The sequence below is a fragment of the Antennarius striatus genome, chromosome 5 (assembly GCF_040054535.1).
Source record: "Antennarius striatus isolate MH-2024 chromosome 5, ASM4005453v1, whole genome shotgun sequence".
NCBI lineage: Eukaryota > Metazoa > Chordata > Actinopteri > Lophiiformes > Antennariidae > Antennarius > Antennarius striatus.
The window spans coordinates 21,416,650-21,441,385 of record NC_090780.1 but is presented as its reverse complement, the minus strand read 5'-3'; the positions used below and the strand labels follow the sequence as shown (position 1 = coordinate 21,441,385).

The window sequence follows — 24,736 nt, the reverse complement described above, 5'->3', positions numbered from 1 at the left end:
TGCCTGTCGTCTCTGTGGTGTCAGGTGGGATAAATGTACGCATCTGGTTTCATTTATTTCACTGCGATCTGTCCGGTTCGATCTTAGACTCTCCGTTCTGTTTGTCGTTGGACTTCTGGGACAGGTGCGTGGACACGGTGGCCGCCTGCACCACGGCCTTGAAGCTCCGCTTCCTCTTCTGAACGTTCTGCTCTGGATGGAAGATGATGACGTAGACTTTGGGTATGTAGAGCATACCCAGGGACACGGTGGCGCTCAGGCTCATGGACACAGTCAGGGTGGTGGTCTGGATGAACATCTGCCCCAGAGACGCAGCAGGTCAGAGTGGTATACACACACACACACACACACATTGCTATTTCTGAGCAAGACATTGATTTATTTCTCAGAATTCTGGAAGTATCCATTAGTGTCCAGTTAATAATTGATTATATCATCTTGCACACGTTTAAGAAAATATACGTCATCCCATAGGTTGTCAAAATGCATTCTTTACCATTTTCATCTCAAAACTCCAGAAGGCAGTGTTTTCCACCAGATGAATGATTTATGAAGTCAGGATAGAAAGATCTATTTACGGTCTTTGACCACATCTACTCCTCACTGTTCTTATTGCAAATCCAACAATAATAATGAGAAGCGACTCCTCCCGAGATCTGCCTCCGATGAATTATGAACTCATTATTCGAGAAAAACCTTACAGGTCATAAATAAATCAAACCATATGTGTCATAAATAAGAGATATTTAGGGCATAAATAAGTCATAAATTGTACACTATCCTCAGCAGCAGCACATCCCTGCCTCTCACAGGCTGTCCATACAATATAGTTTCCCTATTCATCTCTGTCAATGCTTTTTATCAGTTTCCCTCAGTGACCTCTTAATTTAAAAAGGGACTTATTTATGAGCACAAAGTGGATTATATTCATACACTCGGCCCGAGGCGAGTGAAGTCTGGATAAAGAAGACCCCACATCTTCTGTAGGTAAACACAGACATCACGCAGGTTAAGCAGCCCCTCCTCCACGTGGTCTTGCACATGACAGGAGGATAAAAGCCATTATTTCAATTAGGAACACAAAAGTTAGGCTCTATATTTAGCTCATTAATGATGACTAAATGAACGGGAGGGCGGATTTGGTCGATGACGGTCCGTACTGTCCCTGAGCAACTCTGACCTCCTTTTCCTGCCCTCCTTCCCTCTTTTTTTTTTTTTTTTTTTCGTAATTCACTTCATTTTCATTTGAAAGAGGTGAAAAGAATTTGAAAGCACCTCGGGCCTTAATTGTTTCGGGCTGACTGATTCATAATATGGGCTTCTATTAGTCCCCCAACACTCTCATACTTTGTGACGGCAGAAATAGCCCACAAGCTAAATTACACTCTTAGTACAGTGGAGGCCGGATGTCTGCGAGTACAGCAGGAAGGAAATGTAACATGACAGACAGCAAACTCAGATTTCACTTACAACATGTGAGGGATTCTTTTACTGTTACTCTGTTATTGTGTGTCGCCTTTTGTTGCACTAGAGTACTTAAAACCTGACGAGTAGCAAACATAATCAATTTAATATTTAATGTTATAACAGCGCAAGGCTCTAAACATGAATGCATCAATGTATCGATCAATAGGTTACATCGTACGACAGAGGAAGTATCGTTTTAACGCGCCCACCCCCCTTCCACTCTGTTGGCCTGCTTCCCTTTAAAATAGATTTTTGCATGTTGGTCAACGTGATAACAGTAACTATAAAAATATCACCTTTTCACTATTTTCTGGTACATCGTCTAGAAAAATTGGGATAATCTGCCAATTGATTCTTTATGACTCAACTTTCATGTATAAATTACAATATTCACAATTGCAATAATTGAAAATAAACTTATGTTACACTTATGGATAATTATTACTGATGTAAATGGCCTTTAAATGGTTTAACTGGGCAAAAAAGGTCTAAAAATCCAGAAGTGTTTTAAAAATTTGAAGGGGTTTATTTTAGTGGCCTTTAGGATAAACATCAATGTGTTTCTACTTATGCCTTTATTAGACAAAGCTGTTGCGGAGTTTATTCATGCTTTATATGCAAGTATTGCTCTTTAAAATATCAGGTAATAGTTGAAGTATAAAGCCTCATAAACTGAAGTAAATAGTTAAAATCCAATGACAGGGGCAGCAACCAGTAAACCCTATGAAAATGTGAAGCTTCCCACCTTCTCCGTAGACTGCGCTGTGCCAAAGAAGATGGGTACGAAGGCCAGCCAGATGATGCAGGTGGTGTACATGGTGAAGCCGATGGGCTTGGCCTCGTTGAAGGTCTCAGGAACTCCTCTGCTCTTGATGGCGTACACGGTGCAGGTGATCATCAGCACGATACTGTAGCTCAGACACAGGATGAGGGACAGGTCGGACATGTCGCACTTCAGGACTCCACGGGCAAACTCTGGGTTTGGGGGCTTTTGCTCCTCATAGTCGATGATGGTATGAGGGGGCATGACGCCAAACCAGATGAACACCGCCAGCAACTGCAGACAAAGAATGATGAGTTAGGGCGCTAGAAAAAGTCTACGTGATGTGAGGGAAACTATCTGCATGCATACCTGCACTGAGATGAGTATGAAAGTGATGATGAGCTGAGAGGTGGGGCTGATAAATTTTGGGGGTGTGACCGACTTCTTGCCCTGTTCAAAGATTCGGTAGATCCGGTTGGTCTTGGTGAGCATGGCGGAGTAGCTGATGCACATGCCGAGACCCAGCAGCAGCCTGCGGAAGGCGCACACAGCCACGCTGGGCTCGGCGATCATTAGAAAGGTGATGAGGTAGATGAGGAAGATGCCGGTCAGCAACACGTAGCTCAGCTCACGTCCAGAGGCCCGAACGATGGGCGTGTCGTTGAAGCGGATGAAGGTGACGATGACTCCGGTGGTGGCCAGGATGCCCAGAATGGCCAGAAAGACGGGGATGATGGCCCAGGGAGAGCTCCACTCCAGCTTGATGATGGGTGTAGGCCGGCATCCCGTGCGGTTCTTCAGGGGTCTCATGTCAAAGGGGCACATGTCGCAGGAGAACTCGTCCAGCAGGTACTGGTAGCCGTCGCAGAGTTCACAATGCCAGCAGCAGGGAACGCCCTTCACCATCTTCTTCCTCTCCCCGGGTTCACAGGGGAAACTGCACACCGACTCGGGGATCTTACGGTCGCCGCCCGACCACTGCATCTCCTCCGACTTGGGTGGATGCAAAAACAGACAAACGTGACATCATGATGGATTTGTGAAAGCTTAAAATCTTGAGGTTAAGGTAGATGAGTCAGGTAGGTTGTAGCCACAAAAGGGTTTGAAATCCCGCCTATTCTCTGGCAGAATATACGTCATGTTTCAGTTCTGATCCATTAACTGAATGGTCTAACAACTCATTACATTTCTGGCATGTCAGACATTTAGTTTGACTGCCTCAGAGTTAGTTTAAGAGTAGAGTACCACATAATTTAATGGATTCATTATTGATATCCAAAGATTATTGTTAAATATTAATTGTATTGAGCGTGTTTAGCTGTACCATTTTTACCTGTTGCGGCAAAATTGTAGTCTTACAACTCCTGTGATATAAAACTAAATTTCACTACAACTGTCACGTCTGTGGGCTAAATTTGTAGTTAATTTAGGTAACATAAAGGAGGAAACCGCTAGCCTGGCTCAGGCTAATTCCAAAGATGCAGATAATCTGAAGACATCAGGATCCATTAACAAGTAAAGTAGTCAGCGGTAGTTGGTAGTGGTGGTAAAGTAGTTCTTCCTCTCAAGATAATTTCACTTTGTCCCACCCTCCTCATCAGCATCAATTTTATTTTAAGTTATTCTATCGGATTTTTAATTGATACTTTATTTAACTGCATTATTTTCATGGTTTTATGGCGCGTCTGTTGTGTTTTTATCTAGTGACAGTGGAGCACTCTGGAAACCTTGTGTTTTTTAAATTGTGCTTTATAAATGAAGTGGATGGGATTGGATCAAAGTATTCACCATGAAAGTTCTCTTTGTATTTCATCACCTCCCTTCCTAAAGGCTTCTGCCTGAAAGAATGTCAAAACTACCCGTCACATTGCGGCAGTGAATGCATTTACATCAAAACTGATTAACCTCCTGTGTAAAAAAAAACCTCTCAGATCTTCTCCTATAGCATTTATGTTGCTGAGCCCATGCATGTTAGCATGTAGCTTAGGTGTTGGATTAAATGAGAGTAAAAAACAATTAAATCTTGCAGTTTTCCCAGTATTTTGAAAATATAAATTTGTGTCACACTGCATTAAATAGGAACAATTTTACATTGGAACTGTAAGAGTTTGTGTTTGGACGAAAGCAGGCCAGGGTATGACTCAATTTCCAGTGTCTATGCCAGAATAAGCAATACCAAGTGGTTACTGGCCTGTAGATATGTGAGCTGTTTTCGAAATGTCAAGTACCAAATAGAAATAGCAAAAGTCACAATAAAGACACAAATTTTACATTAAGTCGAAGGTGGTTGGTCCACTGGCCGATGACCCTGTAACCGGGGTTGCTGACATTAGACAGTTGATACTGGAAGATGTCGTAACGACCAGGAGCGTCTCCGTTCTCATTGAACATCACTCCAGTTCCTGCGCTGCCTGTTTTGAAGAAGACAGAGCTTTTGGTAACTGGTAATATATCAAAAACAAAACAAAAACAAAAAAATAATGCAAAGGAGTCAGGGGAGACAAACAACTCAAGGTATATAAAACATGCGCCTCCATCCTCAGCAGCAGAGAAAACGCCCACGCGCCGTTGAATACCGCTCGTGTTTGCTTTCTGCAGTCTTGTGCAATCAAGTGAAAGCTGAGTGCAGGATGCTCTTTGGTGAAGTCTCTCCTCCATGCAGACGTTCTTTCTTTGCACTCTGCTCTATAGCCTGAATGCAACTGAATGTTGCTCTCAGGTCCCTGCAGGCACTCATTCAGAATGTTTTTTCATACGAGCCAAGGTCGTCCAGCAAGAGCAGAGTGGTAAATAGGATGCTTTCACAGAACACTTTTTTCTTCTTTTTCTAAACTGTGACTTTTTTAATGAAAGATAAAGATGAAAAGCTGGAGCATTGTGTCGAGGGAAGAGCGAGGAGTTAGCCCTTGGGAGGGGGTATCTTTTGAAGGAATGTACTGTACTGTGTTGTGGAGATAGACACATTAGCAGAGAAAAGAAGATCTGAAGGCTTACGACTTTAAGTTGACCTTTATTCTAGTATTTTCTTTTTAAGATGTCCTTATTTTCAAAATTTCAAAAGCGGTGAGGAGAAGCAATAGGAAAGCATTCTTTTTTTTAAACCGACATGAATCTCCCATTGTTTAGTTATTGAAGACCAGTTTGATCACGTCAATGAAACTTTCTTTCTTTTTCAATCTAAATCGTGACGTATAGCATGAAAGAGAGAGAAAAAAAGAAAAGAAAAACAGACTGAATGTCAAAAACTTACCGTTGAAGTTTACAGAGCGAATGTACTGGAGGAGCATCCGTCCTTCCACAGGGTCCATCTTCTCGCAGACGCCCATGAAGCCGGGACACAGGTCGATGTGCATGCTGTGTAAGGCGTGGGCCATGGCGTACACAGCGTCGATCACAAACTGCACCTTGCCCTCCTGTTCGTACTGAGAGTCTCGACTGATTCTCTCGTCACCTTGACAGACGACCAAACCAGCAATACTTTTAAGACCGCCCTAGATTTCTTGACTTTTTACCCATGAACTCATCGCTCACCTGTACATTTCCTTCTGCCGAGGTCATACTTGATTCCGGGGCGAGTTAGTTTGCATTTAAAGTCGTCCTCCCAGAATTCTGCAAACCAGATGTTCCTCCTGTTGTTTTCTAGAGATCTTGACGCGAAGTACTGGTCAAAGCCTGCGTCGTTTAACAAACAAGACCACGTTTCAAGAAAACCAGTAATATCAAGCAGTCATATCAATGATCAGATTGTCTGAAAATTAACAAATTCATTGACTGATTGACTATAAATCCCTCAAATCTAATGTGGATATTCCTACAGCATCTAGTCGATCAGAGACTGTTTTTTTTTATTCAGTAGTTGTTTCCCACCATCAATAGAAGCTCTTTTGGGCAGGATGGTGACAGCACCCTCCGCCACATCTTCCTGATCTTGAATAGCAGAGTTTTTGGCCCCCCAGCTGTCAGAGCCGACAAACAGGAAGTGCCCTGTCAGGTTGGACTTTTTGGCAGACTGTAACACTCGTCTGGAAGGAGACAGATTAGACTTTAACTGACACTGCTTCACTCCTCTGCTCGAGGCGGAGTTAGATCATCATTCAAGATGTTTGATCGTTTTGTTGTTTTTATTTCTTGAAGCTCGACTCACTTGATGTCGTCCTCGTTTGCAAAGATGATGACCCCGCGAGCATTAGAGGTCTCCATCAGTCTCTTGATGATCTTATCAAACTCCCCTGGTCTGGGTTCTCGAGGAATCTTTATTGACTGTGCGATACACAGCCCACCTGTGTCAGAGAGACAAAGAGATGAGCAATACGTTATCATTTGTGTGCATCCTCGTTTTGTCCCCTCGCTGCACAGTAAAGTTATAACCTCCACCAAGGAGGTGAAGTTTTCACCAGTGTTGGGCTTTTGTCTTGACCTGGATTTTCACAGATGAGTTTATGACGGATGACAATGTTCTTCAAAGTGCTGATCAGTGTCTCTTCAACTCAAGCGTCCACGGGGAGACATGCAGCAAATCCAAGCAGTTAATGAGTATAGATTGAAATCAAGCTAAATGAATATGATTTCCTTTGGGACATTGGCTGATCAAGTCATGCTGGCCTTTATTTTGAAATTCTACTTTAATGTTGAAGCTACGATAAAATGTGTGTGAACAACAGTCTGTTTAAATGGACTTAATTCTTCATTCTCAATTCAAGTTATTATTATTTTTGCTATTAAGCATAGAAAATATGTCCAATCCTTTTCATGGTTCTACTCCAAAAGTCAGTGGTTCCTTCTGGAGGCCAAAAAGAAAAATCTCCAAGTGAATAATATAGTAACTGCCCTTTAAAACAATCCTCAAATCCATGTCCAAATGGAATTGATTTTTCTTCGGTACGTTCCTCAATCCACCACAAGTTTCATGAAAATCTGTTGAACAGTTCATACATAATTGACAAATGCAATAAAATTTCCATCTTATAATTTTCAAAAAGAAGAAAAGCTTCCTGAATCCATCGCTTAATTGTGGCACACTCCAAATTTGAAGATGTCTTTTCCGCCAACCCTTCCATCTTCATTCAAATCCATCCAGTTTTTTAGGTTTTTTTTAAATACTTCTAGCAGACAAATAAACCAGCAATCAAATACACAACCTGGTAGAAAACATGACCTCCTTGGTGAAGATCTCTAGAAAACTTGTCAAAATGATGATAATATAAAGGTTTTATAGCCACACTGGTAGCTGTGAGTCTTCTTCCTAGCATGCCATGCCAACCCATACTGACACTCCGCATAGTGCTTCCTAACACTTATCATGCAAAACCAGAGCCAGAACATGTGGGAGTTTAAATATTGCAGGAATTTAATGATTCAAAACAATTAAAATTTAAGATGAAATTAAATTGCACTGTAACTCATCCAGCGTTTATGGGGTATCTCAGTCAAAATGTCACGCTCTTAGTGGTCGTGAAGGAAAGTCGGAGGGACTCCTTAAGGTATCTGTTCAAAACTTCATCCATCTGAGGATTGCTGAGATTTGTGCTGTTGGATTTTACATTTCAATTAGTAATGTTGGAATTTTGACGGTGATTAATTTGAACCATTTAACACCATCTGAGCTCTTCAAGTGGAGGCCTCCTATGTTAGTCAATGCAATGAGTCACACACACAGACAACACAACCTGCTTCTCTCGATATCTGGAGGAAGGCATCGACGCCACTCTCTCCGTAGTTTCCCTCGGACGCCAGCGTGGAGACGTAGTTCCAGCCCATGGCTTTCACTATATCCACCATGGCCTGTGCTTGGTAGGAGTCAGGAGGCACCACCCGGGAGAAGAACTCGTAGCGGCTGTTGTCGCTCAGCTCCGGGGCGGTGGAGGCGTAGCTGATCTGCGGGATCTGAGACACAGGGACGGGTCAGTGGTTACCAAAGGATGGGGTCAAGTAGAAAACATGGGCAGCGCTGATTATTTTAGGCTAATATGTTATACCAAAGGTAAAATGAGTGACTAAAAGAGGCAGTGAGCCATGTCAGAGGATGATGCATCACTTAGTCACAAACAAAACCTTAATAAGACCCAAATGAAGGCTTTCCACATTAATTCTGACATGCAGTGCATTAAAATTCCAAAACTGGACTCTGGTAGAAGATAGCGTCTCTCAAACAGCCTGTGTGCTCAGTAATTCTCAGAACACGCCGTGCTCCGTCAGTTCTATCTGGTATAATGTCAGTCAAATACAGATGGTAGGAAACACAGCTGTAAAAGCATTTGTTTGGAGAGAAAAAAAAAATGGACGAGAAGATTAATTTACTGGTGTGCTACTTTTTTAATGACACAGTTTTACGTCGACAGTCTCAACCCTGACCCTGCTAATGCCGGTCTCCCAGTCTGGCTTAGCGTTCGAGGCCCTCTGGAGTCGACGAGGAGAGAAAGGTAGACACAAGGGGTAGAGAAGGGAGAAGGAGAGAGGAACGAGAGAACCATTTCACAGATTATCTAGAAGGATTATAGGGGTTTTAGTCAAATTACGTTAAGCACAGAGGGAGAAACAGAGATCAAGAGACTAGGAAAAGACTAGCATATCTCAGCTGTAAGCCATACAATATATTTAATTCTGATGGCTGCTTCGGTTTTGATGCTGGAGACCACTTCTCCAACCAGGAGCCGATTTTATCCATCACTCCTCTTTACTATCGCCTCTATCGACTTGGGTGATGACGCAATGATGTCGCTGGAATCTCACTTTCAGTGTCAGAAATTAGATTTATTTATATTCAGAGAAATTTCTAAGGCAAGGCAACACATAATCCCCTCCAAATGAATCCCATAGAAAGCATCTGGGCCGATTCACTTTGTAAAATCAATGAGCCGTATCAGTAACACAAGTATTGACTTACAACCCGGAGCTGCTCATTATCTTCTCATTACAGCTGAATGATTGAGAATCTGCGAACATCCGAGCCGTGGAAGTACGATTTGTGGTTCGGCCCTGCCTTAATGGTTTGATTAAAGTAAATGCTAAACATAAGTGTGTGTTTCATGATGTGTTTATCCTCCATGACAGCTAAGAGTGGGATATTATTATGATCAAATATTTATGCAATGCGCAAAGTATACCATAAAAGGACATTTAATAAACCGTTTTAGTGCTTTGTTTCGGTTCTGATATCTGAGGAAATTACTTTTAATTAATTTTTATGACAGCCTGAAGCCGCCGTTGTTCGGATGCGAGGTTGTGCATTAAAAACAAATTGTGTCAAACATTCATTTGGGTCTGTTTCAAATCACAAAGTGGTTTTATTAGATTATTAGGTTACATAACAGGAGATATGAAGATCCAGCAGTAGATTTTCTTTAAGCTGAGCATGGAAATCTTCAGTTTATTAATAATGAATTGGTTAATTTGGGTTAAGATTTGTTTAGGATTTTTGAACTGATAGTTATTCATGTTTATGCTGTTGCATTATAACTCTACTAAATCTTTTTGAAACAATAAAAAACAGAACCATGAAATATGATCCCCATATGAACTAATTAAAATACAGTACAGGGTATCTAGTTTTCTTAATTTTTTTAAACTATGCTATTACACTATTTTCCACACTCTAAGGCACACTTGGCCTGTTTTAAAGCTTTTTTCATATAAAAGTTGCACTGGATTGTAAGACGCACTGTCGGTTTTTGAGAAAATTAAAGGCTTTTAGGTGTGCCTTATAGTGCAGAAAAATACTGTATTTAAAATTTAGGTAGAACTACATGAACTTGACGGGGAGGTGATCAGCAGATGATGAAGCATCTTCTTCTCAGGCTGACAGCAGATGTTTGATGTATATTGACCATCGGTCTAGAAGCATCCCCGGTCCGGATAGCGGCACATATGGACATAAGACACCATTTAGCTAAATCTGCTCCACATCGTCCAGGCTACAAGTTGCTGTTATCCTAGAACCAATGTCATCCCGCTGCCCTGATGCTCTATTTTCAGCCCAGGGTCCTGAGCTGCTGAGAGGGGCTTAGCAGAGGTTGGAATCTATAATTCTGTAGTTAACATCTGCCCGGTATGCAAGCTGGCCTTTCTTGGTTCCCACCTCAGCATCCTCGCTTTAAAGACAGTCAACCAGACAAGCAGAAATTTCATATTAATTAAATCTGAAATCAATTCAGTCAATAAGACCCAGGATAGAATTTATTTTTAGAGATTTCTAGATTTCGAGCTGACCACCAGTAAGTCCATGACTACATGGCATCATGTGGGATTTACACGGACTCAGTGTCCCATCATCTCGATAAGCAGTGTGATAAATTATCAAAGGTCAATCGTGTGCTAAAAAAACCTGTACAGTGAATAAATCAGATGGATTAGCCTGCAGAGGCCGCCCACGACAATGGATTTACAGTCATGTGACGCGTACCAACCATCAATACAGCAGCTCATTCACATTATTGAGATGAGGCGTTTCACAATCGTATCAGGTCAGATGTGTGCAGCGTCGCCTCAACGTTACCTCTATGTTCAGACACATGCATCGGATTTATTTTTAGAAAGATAAAATGGAACAGAGGATAAATGATTATTCCCTGTGGGAACATCTCAGCTGACCCTGAAGAGAGGAGATGTCACAAACAAGCTTCCCTTTCAGAGTTTCATGAATGTAAGAATAAAGAGAAAACTCACTGCAAACAGTCGGAGCACATTGGCCACCATGATGGACACGGAGCTGCCGGATGCCCCGATCACTCCGACCACCCTCTCCGGTTTGGGGATGATGGGAGGCTCTCCATTTGAGCAGCGCACGTCCGAGTTGTCCTTCTGGATGAGGGCTTGGACAAAAGTGAGCGATTGCTCCAGGGCGTAGGTGTCTCTGGAACACGTGTCCAGGATCCGGGCCCCTAGAGTGATGTTAGGCAGCAGGTCTGGGTCACTGTTGATCTGGTCCAAGGCGTACAGCATGGCCTCCAATCGGTGGATGCCCTTTTCCTTCTTGACCTCACCACAAGGTACCCCGGCGGGTCCCCGGGAGTGGACCGGGAACAGCCCGCCTAAGGTGATGTCGCCCTCGATTTTGATGGACTGGGGCTGGGTGCCCTGCTGGGCCCTGATGCCCACCAGCAGCACCCACATCAGCTGAAGACATGTTTGGTATCTGGAAGGTGAACGGAGCCAGCACTGATGGAATGAGTGGACCTCTGTTGTCATGATGATGACCTGCAGAGGTACTGACAGCGCCAGGCCACTCCCTCTACCTGTGACACCTGAGGGCAGTCAGATCAAGGTCTGGTCATTATTCCGTAAAAAAAATTATTATTTGGATGAGTTTACATTCAGTTTTAAAAACCATATATATCCACAATGTTACCTGCTTATGTTATATTCTGTATTTTCTTCATTTTTTTCCCCCACTGGAAATCGTTTAAAAAGAAAATCTTTCAAATAGCTAAAAAGAAAATTAAAAATTCTCAATGCATTTCTGACAGATATATTCCTTTTGATTTCATCGGCAGCTTTCGGTGTCCTTGGAGATTCTGAATAGGATTTCACAGCGTCTCAGTTCAGTGGCTCTTCTGAATAATGCATTCACAACATGCCATTGTAAATGCAGACCTCATAATGAGTGCATGTTGCTGGAGCAGGAATACAATACAAATATCCGTGGAAAAAAATGCACGCATGATTTTTACCTGCAGAGATCACCAGATTTTTTAACATTTTTTATTTTTAAAATCATAAGAAGTAAAATATTTTGGTGTGAAGCTGCGGTTTGTTTTGATGCATCCAAACTGAGAAAAAAATAAAGTACAGGACAAGAGCAAGGAGAGCGCTCCAGCTGAGAAGACCTTAGTCAGTATGCATGATGACACAGAGTGAAGACTGGAAGCTTTTATGATGGAGGGCTGAGAGCCGATGATGGAAAACACCATAAATTTTGCAAAACTGAAAACATCATCTGGAGCTTCTCAGCATTTCATGCTCCAAAAGTTGGGACAGGTGATGGTTTTTTTTGGGTTTTTTTAATTCAGTGTGGCAAAGATTGACAAAATCTAAAGTAAAATATTTAAGTGTGGGCATATTTAATGTTACCGGGCAGAATTTGGAAAATATAAAATATTTATCATGGGATTTTTTAAAAAAAAAACTTATGGAATGTAAATGCTTGCATTCATATTTAAACCTTTAGTTATTATGAGAAATTTAGTTGGTCGTAAATTAAAAGTCTGCAGAAATATAAACTCAGACAACTGTTGCAAATAATTTTCCCTTTTAAAATCACTGCAAATAAAAAAAAAAAAAAACATCTTCATGCAAATGAACGTCTTACCTGCACATTCTTCATTGACCAGGCTTTAATTTAATCATCACCTGAGCTCTTCCTACAAGCCCCCCCCCTCCATCCACCGTCCAAAAATCTGCTGGTGTATCTAGAGGTACGGCTCTCCTCTCCTCACCAAAAGTAAATCCTCGATCATCGCTCTCAAAAATAACCACTGGAAACAACAGTAGGAAAAAGAAATAGCTGCAAATCTGGAACCAAATGAAAACAATGACTTTCAGGCTTCAGGGCATAAAAATCACAGCAGAATCGGGGAAAAGTGAAGGAAAGGCGAGACATTAGAGCGGCGAGATTCCACAAATCACTGCCAAATCCCTTAAAAGCTCTCCCTCTCTCTCCCTCTCTCTCTCTCTCTCTCTCTCTCCCTCTCTCTCTCTATTTTTCTCTATCTCGCTATCTCTCTCTCTCTATCTGTCTCTGCCTCCTCACCCACCTCTCTCACTCCCTGGTGAACCCTCCCTCTCTTTTTCTCCCTCCCCTCTCTCTCTCTCTCTCTCTCTCTCTCTCTCTCTCTCTCTCTCAAACCCTCTCCTTGCTTGTTCTCTTAGTGCACTAATGGCCACAGATTGGGATTATCATTCAGGCGTCTGTGAAGAAAGCACTAGGTGCATTTCCTTTTTTTTTTCATTCAACTGGTCCAAATGACCCCCCCACACACAACACACACACACACAAACACACACCCCCACCACCACCATCACCAGTATGATGGAACTCTGTCACTTTGAGAGATTAGATGAGCAGCGATTTGATTCATACTCTCCCTTGCTCTCTCACTCTCTCTCTGTCTCTCTGTGTTACACTCACATGGCACACACACACACACACACACACACACACACACACACACACACACACACACACACACACACACACACATCTTCACACACCTGTCAGTGCTGCACAATGGTGGAGAATATCAAGTACAGAGTAGGTTTATGCACCGCAGAATTCACTTGGATTAGATTTATTATTGATTTGAGGCCTTGCTCTGGGACCAGACGCCCCCGGATCAGTTTGCAGACCTTCATCTGTCAGTTAGGTGCTTGAAAATTCTTCACTGCCGACTTTCATATCAGTTTACGCATCAAGGCCTGACAGTGTCCTCGTTTGGTCTGAAACAATAAAGCAACATCGCAGATTTCCCTTCATAACCAAATCCATTTATTTCCAAGTCCACATTCCATTTAAACTGATTTTAAGTGTGACCACACACAACATCTGAGAAGCACAACTTGTTGGGACTATCCTAAGAAGACGGACTTCTCCATGCCATCTGCTGCTTTGGTGTACTCCAGGTGAGACTGGTAGAACTGGCTCTTGTATCGCGGGCTGCTGCGGATGTATTCCAGGTACTGGGGAGCTCCGGGGTAGATGACATTGTCCGCAAGCAGAACTGTACCTTTCCTGAGGAGGCCTGACTCCTGAATAATAAGAAAGCAAAACAAAGAGGATGTCATGACGGAGAAATCGAGAGATCGGGGAGTGGGAAATGAACGCAGAAGACTTGCCTCCATCAGTTTTGTGTCGGGAAGGTACGCCTCCTTCCAGTGGTCCAGGAAAACCAGATCAAATGTTTTCACCCCAAACTCCTCCTTTATTTTGGGGATCCACTCAGATGATGATCCTTCGACTAACTGGACCTACAAAGGAGGGGAAATAAACATCTTGCATTCTGATCTGTAACTTTTTTTCATTTTATGTGTGAACACCTGTCTGTACCCGATCCTCCAATCCCGCCCAGGCGATGACTTGACGAGCGACTGCAGCGTGGTCTTTGTTAAATTCAAGCGTGTAGAGCTTGGCGTGAGGGCCGAGCAAGCTGGCGATCCGCACGGCGGAGTAGCCACAATAAGTTCCCAGCTCCAGCACGTAGGTCGGGTTGACCTCCGATACTGTTGAGTCAAGAATGCAGCCTGTGGCGTAGAATAAATACCAAAACATACCGCAGGGTCAGGTGAGGAAACCGCTATAATCCTGTAAGTGCATTGCATATGTAATAATGAGAAAGCAGCACCTTTCTCATCCCCTACGTTCATGGCCCACTCCTGGTGTCTGCAGTAGTCATCGATGGATTGGACCACGCTTCTCGGGTTCCCTCTAGTGGAGTTCTTCTGTACTGCACCAAGGAGGCGCTGGAGCAAAAATATGACATTTTATTTGGTGTTAATAATTAAAGCGTTGCTTGATTTTATATTTTATATAAGATATCTGCTTTCAACTATGAGGCAAAAGGTGCTTAGATGAATATTTTATGCAAAATATGAATCGTCTATTAGTCAGTTATTTATTTACCCACCAGGATGTTGTCTTCTTATATGAACCTACTGACATTTAAGTGTCAGTCATCCAAGAGTAATGAATGCTGTTTTGGAACTGCTGTAAATCATGATTAAACTGATCATCTGATCATTTTCAAATTCATAAAATAACAAGGCAAACCACTTTGGAATAATTTATGTATAAAAAGGTAGAATGTATAGAGTCATCTTAACATTCATTCCAAGGAAATATGGGTTTATGAATGACCACTGCCTCCTTGAGACCGTATGGATGTCGTCAAGGAGAATGTCTTCATGGGTCTAAAGGTTGACCTTTAATGGATAGACGGATCCATTTGTGTACACACAGGCAGCGTGAACCTAGTCCTGTTTATGACGTAACTCACACTTATGTAACTATTGTTAAACCTAAATTTGACATATTTCTTCTACAACTGGAAAAAATGAGTCATATTTAGGTATAACTTGCTGTGTGTTTAACACCCACCTGTGGCTGCGTGGACTGGGTCAGTGTGTCCAGCACCCTCCCCATAATGGCCTCATGCCAAAAGACAGCCAGTCCCCCGTGGTACTGGACAACAGCGGGCATGACCCATCTGAAGAGCGCGTAAAGAAGCGCTGCCGCACCGGTGCTGTAAACCAGGGTCAGGCTCATCCTGCAAACACAACACGTACACGCAGAATGAATCCACACTGGTTGTGTTCCGAGAATAGTGTGATAAATGCACCCCAGACGCGGCGCAATAACGAGCGCATCTGCATGAGATAAAAGGCCCCACGCCTCCCCTTCGCTTTGCCCCCACCTCGCTGCAGGGTTAATGAGATGGGTGTTTATTATGCTGTGAATAATATCATGACTGTTGCTGCTAATATCATCAGCCACTGCTGATTTGGACCAACTATTATATCCATGCATTTTTAAGTGTAACTGTCTGATAGTGCACCACCAAAAAGCGCATTTTGGAAACACGATTACAGTCTAAACACGTATTTGCAGATTTCAGTGTGTAGTGGAAGATTATGTAACACACTTGTGGATGTGGATTCTCACACGGATACACAATTCTTACACTTCATTTCTTAACAGATTTACTGCGTAAAAAGGGAAACAATACACGCTTTCTGTGCAGATTTGTAATTCTCTGAAGCAATTAATCTTTTAAGACATTTGTAGAACAGGTGACCAGAGATGAACACAGCAAGACGGAGGAGAATCCCACAGTCAGAATCACGATCGTGATCGTCTTGCATTGAAACAAGACAACCAGAGAACAGTGGTAGTTGAGGTAATTCCTTCTGATGTACAGTTTGAGTTGCGTGGCAACTGGATTGTGCTTAATGTCAGGAAAGGCAGACCCAGTGGGACTTGAACCTTTACTCTGGATGCAGCTTAACGCACGCACAATTTTGCTCAATTTGCACGTCGAAGCCCTCATCTGATAGGGTTCAAATCCTGAGCAAATACTAGTGAAAGTTCCAAAAATTAAAGATTAAAAAGCAAATCAAACGATCACTTTGGTTATCATACAGACTAAATGCGATATTTGACGCGAAGGAGTTTGGATGAGGAGAAGACGCAACAACCGTAAGGGTCAATTAAACATTTGTTTCCCCCTCCCATTTAAAAGTACTCACACTCTTAAGCAGAATTCAGACCAGCCTGAGTCATGATCTCCTTTTGAGCAACATGGGTGAAAAAAAAAACACACACACACACAACATCATTCAAAGCAGAGGATTGTCTGGAAATACTGTAGGAAATCAGACTTACGTGCGTCGAGCGGCGCTTTCTGTCTTCGCTGATGGTCAACACCAAACATATGCTGGGTTTTACTCGACACTGACTGCTGGTTACTCTCTCTTCCATCCCCCATCCTGTGCATGTGTGTGTGTGTGTGTGTGTGTGTGTGTGTGTGTGTGTGTGTGTGTGTGTGTGTGTGTGTGTGTGTGCGTGTGTGTGACAACGCGAGGAATGCGCCTCACGCCAGGAGGAAAGGGGAGCTGCAACAAAGGAGCGCATAATTTACCTCCGGCAGTGATTTTAAATTTTAACCTATCAGAACAATGATCTGATCAATAACACAAACAGCAAATTATTCCGACGTGACAACAATATATTAAAGCAAAAGAAATTGTTTTTAAAATTCAATTAAAATGCTTCATTTCTATTAAAAGATGCGTGAGAATAATCAATCACAAAAAGACACGCAGGCTGATCATTTATTTATTTTATTTGTGTTTGTTGTTCGTTTGTTCGTTTTTTGAGTCATTGCGATCTTATTTATCGTATTTTATTTTATTAGCACGTCCATGATTCATTGCATGCACACACACATACACACAAAAACATAAACACACACACACACAGGTCTGGACAAAGGTATGTTTACATGCAATCAATGAGAGGAGATATCAGAGTCAAAGGTCACGAGGAAGCCAGAGCGCTCAGCACCGGGCTCCTCCAGTAGACTGGAGCGACGTTCACCAGCCACCCCCCAAAAATCAACTAAAAAATAAAACCAGTTTTATGTTGAATTATTAGAACAAAAGGTGTGGTTTCTCAGTGAATTAATCTGTCATTAAAATCCTAAATGACCAAACAGCTCGACTGAGATGAGGTCAGAACCATTAATACTTCATAACACATGTTTGTGACGTCAGTCCCAGATGACTGCTGCACCGGACCGGACAGCCATTCCACTGGGCCCCACAGGACCGGACAGAACTGGGATGTCTAGGAGGCGATCCAGGGGTGTTTCAAGCACTGGGCGGCGGTGGCTCGTTTCTCCGGGTGCAGCTCCAGCATGGTCTGGAGGAAGGAGGTGAACTGGACAGCCTCCTCTCGCGGCCACTCGTATTTGTCCAGGAGAATCTCCGACAAACTCCAAGGCTTCAGTTTGGAGATGTGTCGCAGTTGTCCTACAGAGGGTCAAAGGTTAAACCACTTTGAACAACTTGTAATAATAAAATGTTTGTACAAAAGATGTCCGTCATCATTTAGGTGATTTTTACCTTTATGGTTGAAATATTTTTTGGAATTTCTCCCTGAGAGGGCAAACTGGGAGGGAAGGGGTCCCAGCAGCTCAATGATGTGAGCGATGTGATCTGAGAGACAAAATCCAGACGCTATATGATGTGCATATTTATTTAAAAGAAGAGCAAAAAGTGATGCAAGGGAACAACACAAACCTTCTTCGCGGGAGAACGTCGCTCCTGGTTGGGGATCAAACAGGTAGTCCCCCGTGGCCAGCTCGAAAGCCTACGGTGCACAAAAAGAGATAAAAAAGATTGCTTGTTTCAGTTCTAATACTGGTAATGAGACATGAATGCATGTATTTGGCTCACCATGCAGGCAGTGCTCCAGATGTCAGCCGGCGTGCCGTAGTCGACGCCGATCAGAACCTCCACAGAGCGGTACTGACACGTCTGGATGTCATCGGAGAAGTGCTTATGCTGGAAACAAGGGAGATGAGGATTTATTATTACGCTAAATAATTGTTTTTGACGTTGTTGCTCATTTGCTTGGCTGCAAGATATGTCAAAAGTTGTCAGTGTCCTGGAGTGAAAGCCTCATGGGGGCCTCATTGAGTATTCAGAGCTTTGTTCATAAATGTGAGCTCCTTTTCTTTTCGTTGAGGGGACATTGTTGGGTTCCATTCCAGTGTGAATCAGCTTTCTGGATTTTAGAGTAGCATGTTAGCACCACAGATAAGACTCACTGGAATGTCGTTGGTTTGGATGGTTTGTTCTTACAATCCAACGAGTTAGACACAAAGTTCACATTATTATATGATAGAAAATCAGGAGATAGAAATGTTTTTAAAAGATAACTGGAGGGAGAAACAAATGTTTATGATAAATATGATTGAAATTCCTTTTATGGTTGTATAGATTTTCCACTAGCATGTTAAACGTTATGTCAGGGGATCAGCAAAATTAATAGGATTTGTCTTCTGTGAACCGTGAATGTTGAAGGTCAATCCATCCAAAGGTTTTCAGATAGTTCTGTCTAGACTAATGGAGCTGAGCGTTCCTTAAGTTAAAGAAGGATAAAAACAAATTTAAAATCAGGAATCTCGCTCTGATTTTGTCACAGAAAACGAGATCAACCATCAACCACTGGGTGGAGCTGAAACACACAGGATTCTAGTGGTTCTCTCCACCTGCAGCACTACAAACACGTGATAGCTATGCATTCAGCATTAAGACGATGCATATGGCTCCAGGGTATTGAACACACACAGTTTAACTGTGAATGTCTATCTTTGTGGTTGATATTCAAATTAAAACGAACTGAATAAGGGTAAGAATTCAATTAAGTATGATGGACTGGAGCTCGACATTCCTTTTTTTTAATTAGTTATACTTTATAAATGTATAAAATTAATTTTTTTTGGTTTTGTTTTTATTGTCTCTCGGTTTTTATTTATTAAAGTTAACATATTAAAAGTTAACAAGGAGCAGAATGCAGTTATTTTCTGACAAATTATAAAAGCAATTTTTGGAAAACAACAAGAACACTGGTGCATCGTTCAGTTTTTTAATGGGATGTTTTTGTTGACTGTAAACTCACCACCCAGCAGGCATTGCCCAGGTCGGCAATCTTAATGAGGATTTCTTCAGCATTCTGGGGTTTGAGTAAATCCAAAAGTCCATCAGAGTCACTGATGCCTAAAATTAAAAAAAACAGTTAGAAAACCAAATCAGGACAGATGGCAGTGACGTCTCCAGGTAACCTACAGGGAACTGATCACACCTATGGTGACACTGACCGCCTGTAGAGGTCGCAAATGTCAGAGGGGGCTCTTTTCCTGCAGGTTGATGCGAAACCGCTGATCTCGAGTCGATGACAGGAGCGTCTGTGTTGAAGCCGGGCCACAAGCAGATGGGGTCGTTGTGGAAGTGTGGATCAGAGTCCGGTCCATCCTCCAGCAGCAAGGTGCGCCTGCTGAGCATGAGGTCAGGACCTGTGGTTTCAGAGTGACAACTGGTGCCAGAGGGAGCGGTGGCCTCATGGAGGGACGACAGATGTGTGTCATTCTGACCGCGGTCCTGTCTGCGAGAACTCCTGTCTTTCCTCAGTCGTCGCTTCACGGGGCTCCTTGTGACCTTCCTGGACTGCAGTGGTACAGGAAGTTGTGGGAAATAATAATAAGTGAGCATCAAGTGAAATAATTTATCTGAGAAGTGCTACATCGATACAGTTTGTTTTATCTGAAATATTTTAATTGAATAATTCCATCAAATTGAAGCCAGCATGTAAAACGTAAACTGGACTGTACTGCCCCCTGGTGGTTCAGGGAACCACATGGTTATGGTTATCAACTCTGTTAGGCTGTAGGACCTAATAAGAAGTTATCTGAAATCCACTAATTAGCGCCTCAGTATCAGCGGCAATATTATTAAAATTAGAATATTATTTTTATTTTTCTACTTCTATGTTCCAAGAGCTGACCAGTACAAATATACTCTACTATATACAAAGTATAAACTGCAGTTGTGGTACAGCTATTAGAGCCTTTTAAGAAAGTACGCATGTTTTTGGCTTTATTTTTTTGGCTAATAAATCATTATGTTTAATCTAAAAGCATAAAATTTGTATTTTTACTGTTTTTGTGTTACTTTACAATTTTCATAGTCATTACATCTGTGGGAATCTTGATTCAACATACGTCTCGAGCCATGTCTGTGCCCTAAGTGAGTCGCGTTCTGTTGATGACATCAGTATAGAGATTTCAAGTGCAAACAATAAAACAAAACATCCATCTTACCCATTCCCCAAAAGAGCTGAACACCCCAGTCAGCTTCCCCAACAAGCTGGACAAACTCTTATGGATTTACAGCAGAAACACAAAGGTTATACAGTGATTATCTCAAAATAAAATTTGTACGATATTAAATTATGAAACCATTTTAAACAGAGGAATACATTGGAGGTTGCACACCTGCTTTTCCCTGGAGCTTCTGTTCACTGGCCGGGAGTGAAAGCATCAACAGAAAAGAATGAAAAAGGCATTTAAAAAAAAAGGATTTAAACAAAAACATCTCCGACAAACTTCCGCTCCTTCATAATAATAAATATGATTACAGTACTGCTGCAGGATCACCAACCTGGGGATCCGGTGAACTCAGAGGACGCTGGCAGTTGCCACAGTTTGGTGCCGGCTGCCAGCTTTTGAATGTACACCTCGTCCACTCTTAGGAGAATGTTTTCTGGCTTGATGTCTGTGTGGATAATCTTGCATTTAGTGTGCAGGTAATCTAAACCCTGCAGAACCTGCGATAAGGAATGGAAACACTGTCACTGCACTCCATGTCAACGAGGAGCAGAAATAGAGATAATCTTTTCCAAAATGAGTTCGTCATTTGGTGAAAGGCAGGGAAGAAGCTTTCATAAAGGATTGCGCCGCACCTGTCTGAGGATGCTTTTGACGCAGGGCAGGGGGAGGCCAGAGTAGTTGGATTTGATGATCCATCTCAGCAGCTGGTGGCCCAGCACCTCCAGAACCATGCACACATCTGATGAGCCATTGAGGATTGTAAAAACAAAACAAAAATAGCCAGTTCTGCTCCACTGGTTCAAGTGTTTCTGTTAAGGATACGTTCTCCATTTACCCCACTAATCATAAAGTCATCGATCAACTGCACGATTTTCTCTCGTTTCGCATCTTTGGGGTCACTGTCTCGTACCTGACGGACAGGAGAGTATTATAATTAGAACAAAAATCGAATGATGAAACAGTCACACTAATATCTAAACATCTGTAAAACGCAGTCGCATGGCAACCGTGACTGATGCAGCATCAACACATGGCTACCATCACCCTCTGCTTATCTCAGCAAACAAGATGATCAAGATGCAATCAGAAAGATTCACTCCTGCTAATGATGCACATTCAACACCACATAAAAGCTGACCCTGTCTCTTTGCGATCGGCATGAGTGAATGCATTTTATGCCACCGTTATTAATCAGTCCGGCTCAGAGTGACTCCTGCTGCTCCACAACTGTCACAGCAAAGACACCACTGTCTTTGTGTTGACAGAGGACATATTTATAGACTAGTCTTGCAAGTCTAATGTCTAATAATGTCTACTAATCATGTAAGAGTAGTTTAAAATGACGGAAACCTACTGAGTATGCGTGTTAAACAAAATTACTGTGGTCACACTTACACATTTCAGGAGTCGGATCTCATCCAGCGCTGTCTCTGTGAACGTTTCCGCGCTCTTCACCACCTTCAGAGCCACAAAACGCCTCTTCCTGCATGTCAGTCATTTTGTTTATAACATCTCTTATCAAATGTTATGAGAACATTATATTAATACTACTTACACCATATCCCAGCTGAGCCACACAGTCGAGAAGTGACCCCATCCTAATTTTCTCACCACCTGGTAACGGTCAATGAAGATGTCTCCAATTTCCACATGGTAGTAGCCGCCTGCAACAGAACCATCATCAGAGGGAGGATCCCTACCAGAGAGTTGGAGTTTGGCGTCAGTGTGTGGCCTACCGATGCCGTAGTCTGCAGGGTTCTCCTGCTGCTCATCATAAGACCCTACAGGGTCAGGGGGCCGAGGTAGTACCCGTGCAGCAGGAGGGGACTGGACAGTTTTGTTGGATGGAGGTGAATGTTTAGGATTCTCCTCATCTGGGAAGGAGTGACAGATGGGCTGGATGGGTGTTTGTGAGGAGCTGACTGACAGGAGGGCTGATATGGCACTGGCATATGAGGAAGACATGTTTACTGGAGATGGGTGAAGGTGGGCCCAGGTGACAGCAGCACCCAGGGGGACAGCTGCAAGAAAAAAATAAGAAAAGTGCACATATTCAATTATAGAAGTTTTCTACTCCGAATATCAGTTGGTATTTAGTTTATCATGTCAGAAGGTAGCATGCATGTTTATTTTTAGCTGGATGAATGGCATGTCAACGTAAATAGCTCCTGACACCAGCTGTAACTGAACTCGGCCCGATTTCGCACGCAGGGCTTCAGCGTGGCCGTCTCGGTTGTAAACATGGACGGCTGGCAAATTGTGTTTAATTAATGTTCTTCCAAAAAGGAAATCTACCCGGAGTAATTATTTCAATGAGACTACAGTCGTTTGAAGAAAGAAAAAAAAATGTGTCTGGCTGTACACGTGTCGTCATGACGTCCAAAAAGTCACTCGATAATAAATTTCACAAATGGAAAAAAAAAATCGGATTCCTTCAAAATAAAAGTAATATCCTGTCATGTAATAATAAACCAAGACATTTGACTTCTGTTTAGAGTCTGCTTCCGCCCAGTTTAACTTTTATATTAGTTTTCACTGCCCGATGATTAAAGCTTCTCATTAATTTATTTTAACGTTATTTTACGTTTACTAATTAGCTTGTTTCCCTTCGAAAATAAATCTTCAAAAGTCTTATTCTGAAGGTCTTTCCGGAAGTTGTATTTGAAATCCCGGTCTCTTTACTGAACTACACGTTGCGTCTTAATAAGACTACAAAACAATAAGCCAGTGAGTCCTATGTGTTCGTAATAAATACCCATCAATAATACAAGTGAAGCCTACTTACCCCTGTGTGTGACGTGTGCGGTTTTAATATTTTAACGTGGTTAATAAACACCTTCCGGGGGAGAACCTCCTGCGAGCTCCGCTCCTCCGTCTAGTCCGTGTAGAACACTCCGGTCCAAGAATAGCGAGCTGCCGCTGCTGCCCGAGATTCTGACATCTATCACGATCCAGACACCAGCGCTATTTCCGAAGGAGGCCGACAGAGTATTTTTAATGTTTTCTGACTTTCCTATAATTTATTTACAGGATATAAAATTTTTATGATCACAATGATAGCGTTATGGTAATAAATAATAATAATAATAATAATAATAATAATAATAATAATTGAATTGTATACAGTATTGAAGTTTTACTTAAAAAATATGTTTTGATTATAGTAACTTAGATATTTGTGGGGGGATTTTACTGGTAGATAAAGACCTTACATTTTTATTTGTGTATTTCTAAACTTTTAGTACAGAAAAGGTTAACTTGATATTCCTTGAGGGTTATTGATTTTATTTTTTTATTTTTTTAATTCCATTGCTATTCTAAGACACACAGACAACCATTTGTGTGGAGACGGAATGGGATAACAGAAGGTCGCTGGTTCGATCCACAGCTCATCCAGTCAGCACGTCAAGTGTCCTTGGACAACATGGGCCTATGGAACCTCATATTGGTTTGTGGGTCTGTGAGTGTGAAATATGTGAGGTGCATTGCATTGAAATGGACGAGTATGAAGACACATGCTAACACTGAAAGTGTGTCACTGAGCCGCTGGATAGTGGTGATAATTATGGTGGCCTTCCTAATTATGGAGCCTTCCTAATTTTCACTGGTCTCTTTAGAAGGTGGGTTAAGGTGGACAGAAGCGTTTGTCTTTTACTTCTGACATTGGAGGTTCACTGGTAAAGAATGTCTAAATAGTTATTATAGAAATTATATCAGCAGACAAAGCATGCTGAATGTATTCAAGAGAAAACGACTACTAAAACTGACTCAACAAATACAACATCTCTTCAGTACCATTTATATTTCAATGCAGTATAAGTCCCTTTATTTTTTAATTAGTTATAGAATATGGATATTAGTGTAAGAAAAAGAAAACAACTTTTATACTTTACAGAAACACAGTGACTTATAATAACCGAACACATCAGCTATACTGTGTTGATTCCAACATGACACTTTATTTAGTAGAATAAATGCACAATCTCATACATACAGTATAGGGCACGCCTAAGTCTTATTTCATAGGCTTGGTTATAAAGAGAGGACGAATAGAGAAAACAGCTGCACTTAAATCAACAAATTAAAACCAAATGTTAACACATCACACTGCTGGAGAAATGGCATTAAC

General features: G+C 42.0%; 3 protein-coding genes across 3 annotated transcripts; all 3 read right to left on the bottom strand.

Moving 5' to 3' along the window:
• Positions 1 to 14: 14 nt before the first annotated feature.
• Positions 15 to 12,724, bottom strand: grm6b (glutamate receptor, metabotropic 6b). Its single transcript, XM_068314981.1, has 11 exons — positions 12,534 to 12,724; positions 10,892 to 11,469; positions 7,897 to 8,113; positions 6,375 to 6,510; positions 6,098 to 6,252; positions 5,762 to 5,902; positions 5,481 to 5,681; positions 4,502 to 4,641; positions 2,600 to 3,223; positions 2,213 to 2,524; positions 15 to 298 (listed from the first exon to the last, which is right to left on the bottom strand). The coding sequence occupies exons 2-11, from the start codon at positions 11,411 to 11,413 to the stop codon at positions 59 to 61; spliced, it is 2,688 nt and encodes an 895-aa protein (XP_068171082.1). The 5' UTR covers positions 11,414 to 11,469; positions 12,534 to 12,724; the 3' UTR covers positions 15 to 58.
• Positions 12,725 to 13,695: 971 nt separating this feature from the next.
• On the bottom strand, positions 13,696 to 16,885 carry comtb (catechol-O-methyltransferase b). Its single transcript, XM_068316072.1, has 7 exons — positions 16,599 to 16,885; positions 16,463 to 16,502; positions 15,315 to 15,483; positions 14,563 to 14,680; positions 14,268 to 14,461; positions 14,057 to 14,188; positions 13,696 to 13,969 (listed from the first exon to the last, which is right to left on the bottom strand). The coding sequence occupies exons 1-7, from the start codon at positions 16,708 to 16,710 to the stop codon at positions 13,790 to 13,792; spliced, it is 945 nt and encodes a 314-aa protein (XP_068172173.1). The 5' UTR covers positions 16,711 to 16,885; the 3' UTR covers positions 13,696 to 13,789.
• A 159-nt stretch (positions 16,886 to 17,044) lies between these two features.
• Positions 17,045 to 23,528, bottom strand: LOC137595162 (SRSF protein kinase 3-like). The gene is made up of 15 exons (XM_068315050.1): positions 23,393 to 23,528; positions 22,344 to 22,628; positions 22,163 to 22,271; positions 22,003 to 22,090; positions 21,430 to 21,517; positions 21,240 to 21,346; positions 20,939 to 21,104; positions 20,773 to 20,798; positions 20,599 to 20,655; positions 19,600 to 19,945; positions 19,401 to 19,498; positions 18,173 to 18,280; positions 18,017 to 18,086; positions 17,840 to 17,932; positions 17,045 to 17,746 (listed from the first exon to the last, which is right to left on the bottom strand). Exons 2-15 carry the CDS (start codon positions 22,570 to 22,572, stop codon positions 17,562 to 17,564), a joined length of 1,770 nt encoding a protein of 589 aa, XP_068171151.1. The 5' UTR covers positions 22,573 to 22,628; positions 23,393 to 23,528; the 3' UTR covers positions 17,045 to 17,561.
• Between the last annotated feature and the right edge of the window lie 1,208 nt (positions 23,529 to 24,736).

What these genes read in the sequence shown, in the direction of transcription:
- grm6b (XM_068314981.1), bottom strand. Translation starts at nt 11,413, where the DNA reads ATGACAACAGAGGTCCACTCATTCCATCAGTGCTGGCTCCGTTCACCT. An exon ending in GCAAACGAGGACGACATCAA is followed by an intron (nt 6,253 to 6,374) that starts GTGAGTCGAGCT and finishes GTCTCCTTCCAG; the next exon opens with ACGAGTGTTACAGTCTGCCA. An exon ending in CGGCAGAAGGAAATGTACAG is followed by an intron (nt 5,682 to 5,761) that starts GTGAGCGATGAG and finishes TCGTCTGTCAAG; the next exon opens with GTGACGAGAGAATCAGTCGA.
- LOC137595162 (XM_068315050.1), bottom strand. Translation starts at nt 22,572, where the DNA reads ATGTCTTCCTCATATGCCAGTGCCATATCAGCCCTCCTGTCAGTCAGC. An exon ending in TAGTGGGGTAAATGGAGAAC is followed by an intron (nt 21,347 to 21,429) that starts GTATCCTTAACA and finishes ATGGCTCATCAG; the next exon opens with ATGTGTGCATGGTTCTGGAG. An exon ending in ATTTGCGACCTCTACAGGCG is followed by an intron (nt 19,499 to 19,599) that starts GTCAGTGTCACC and finishes TTTTAATTTTAG; the next exon opens with GCATCAGTGACTCTGATGGA.
- comtb (XM_068316072.1), bottom strand. Translation starts at nt 16,710, where the DNA reads ATGCACAGGATGGGGGATGGAAGAGAGAGTAACCAGCAGTCAGTGTCG. An exon ending in CCCAGTCCACGCAGCCACAG is followed by an intron (nt 14,681 to 15,314) that starts GTGGGTGTTAAA and finishes TTTTTGCTCCAG; the next exon opens with CGCCTCCTTGGTGCAGTACA. An exon ending in GAACGTAGGGGATGAGAAAG is followed by an intron (nt 14,462 to 14,562) that starts GTGCTGCTTTCT and finishes TCTACGCCACAG; the next exon opens with GCTGCATTCTTGACTCAACA.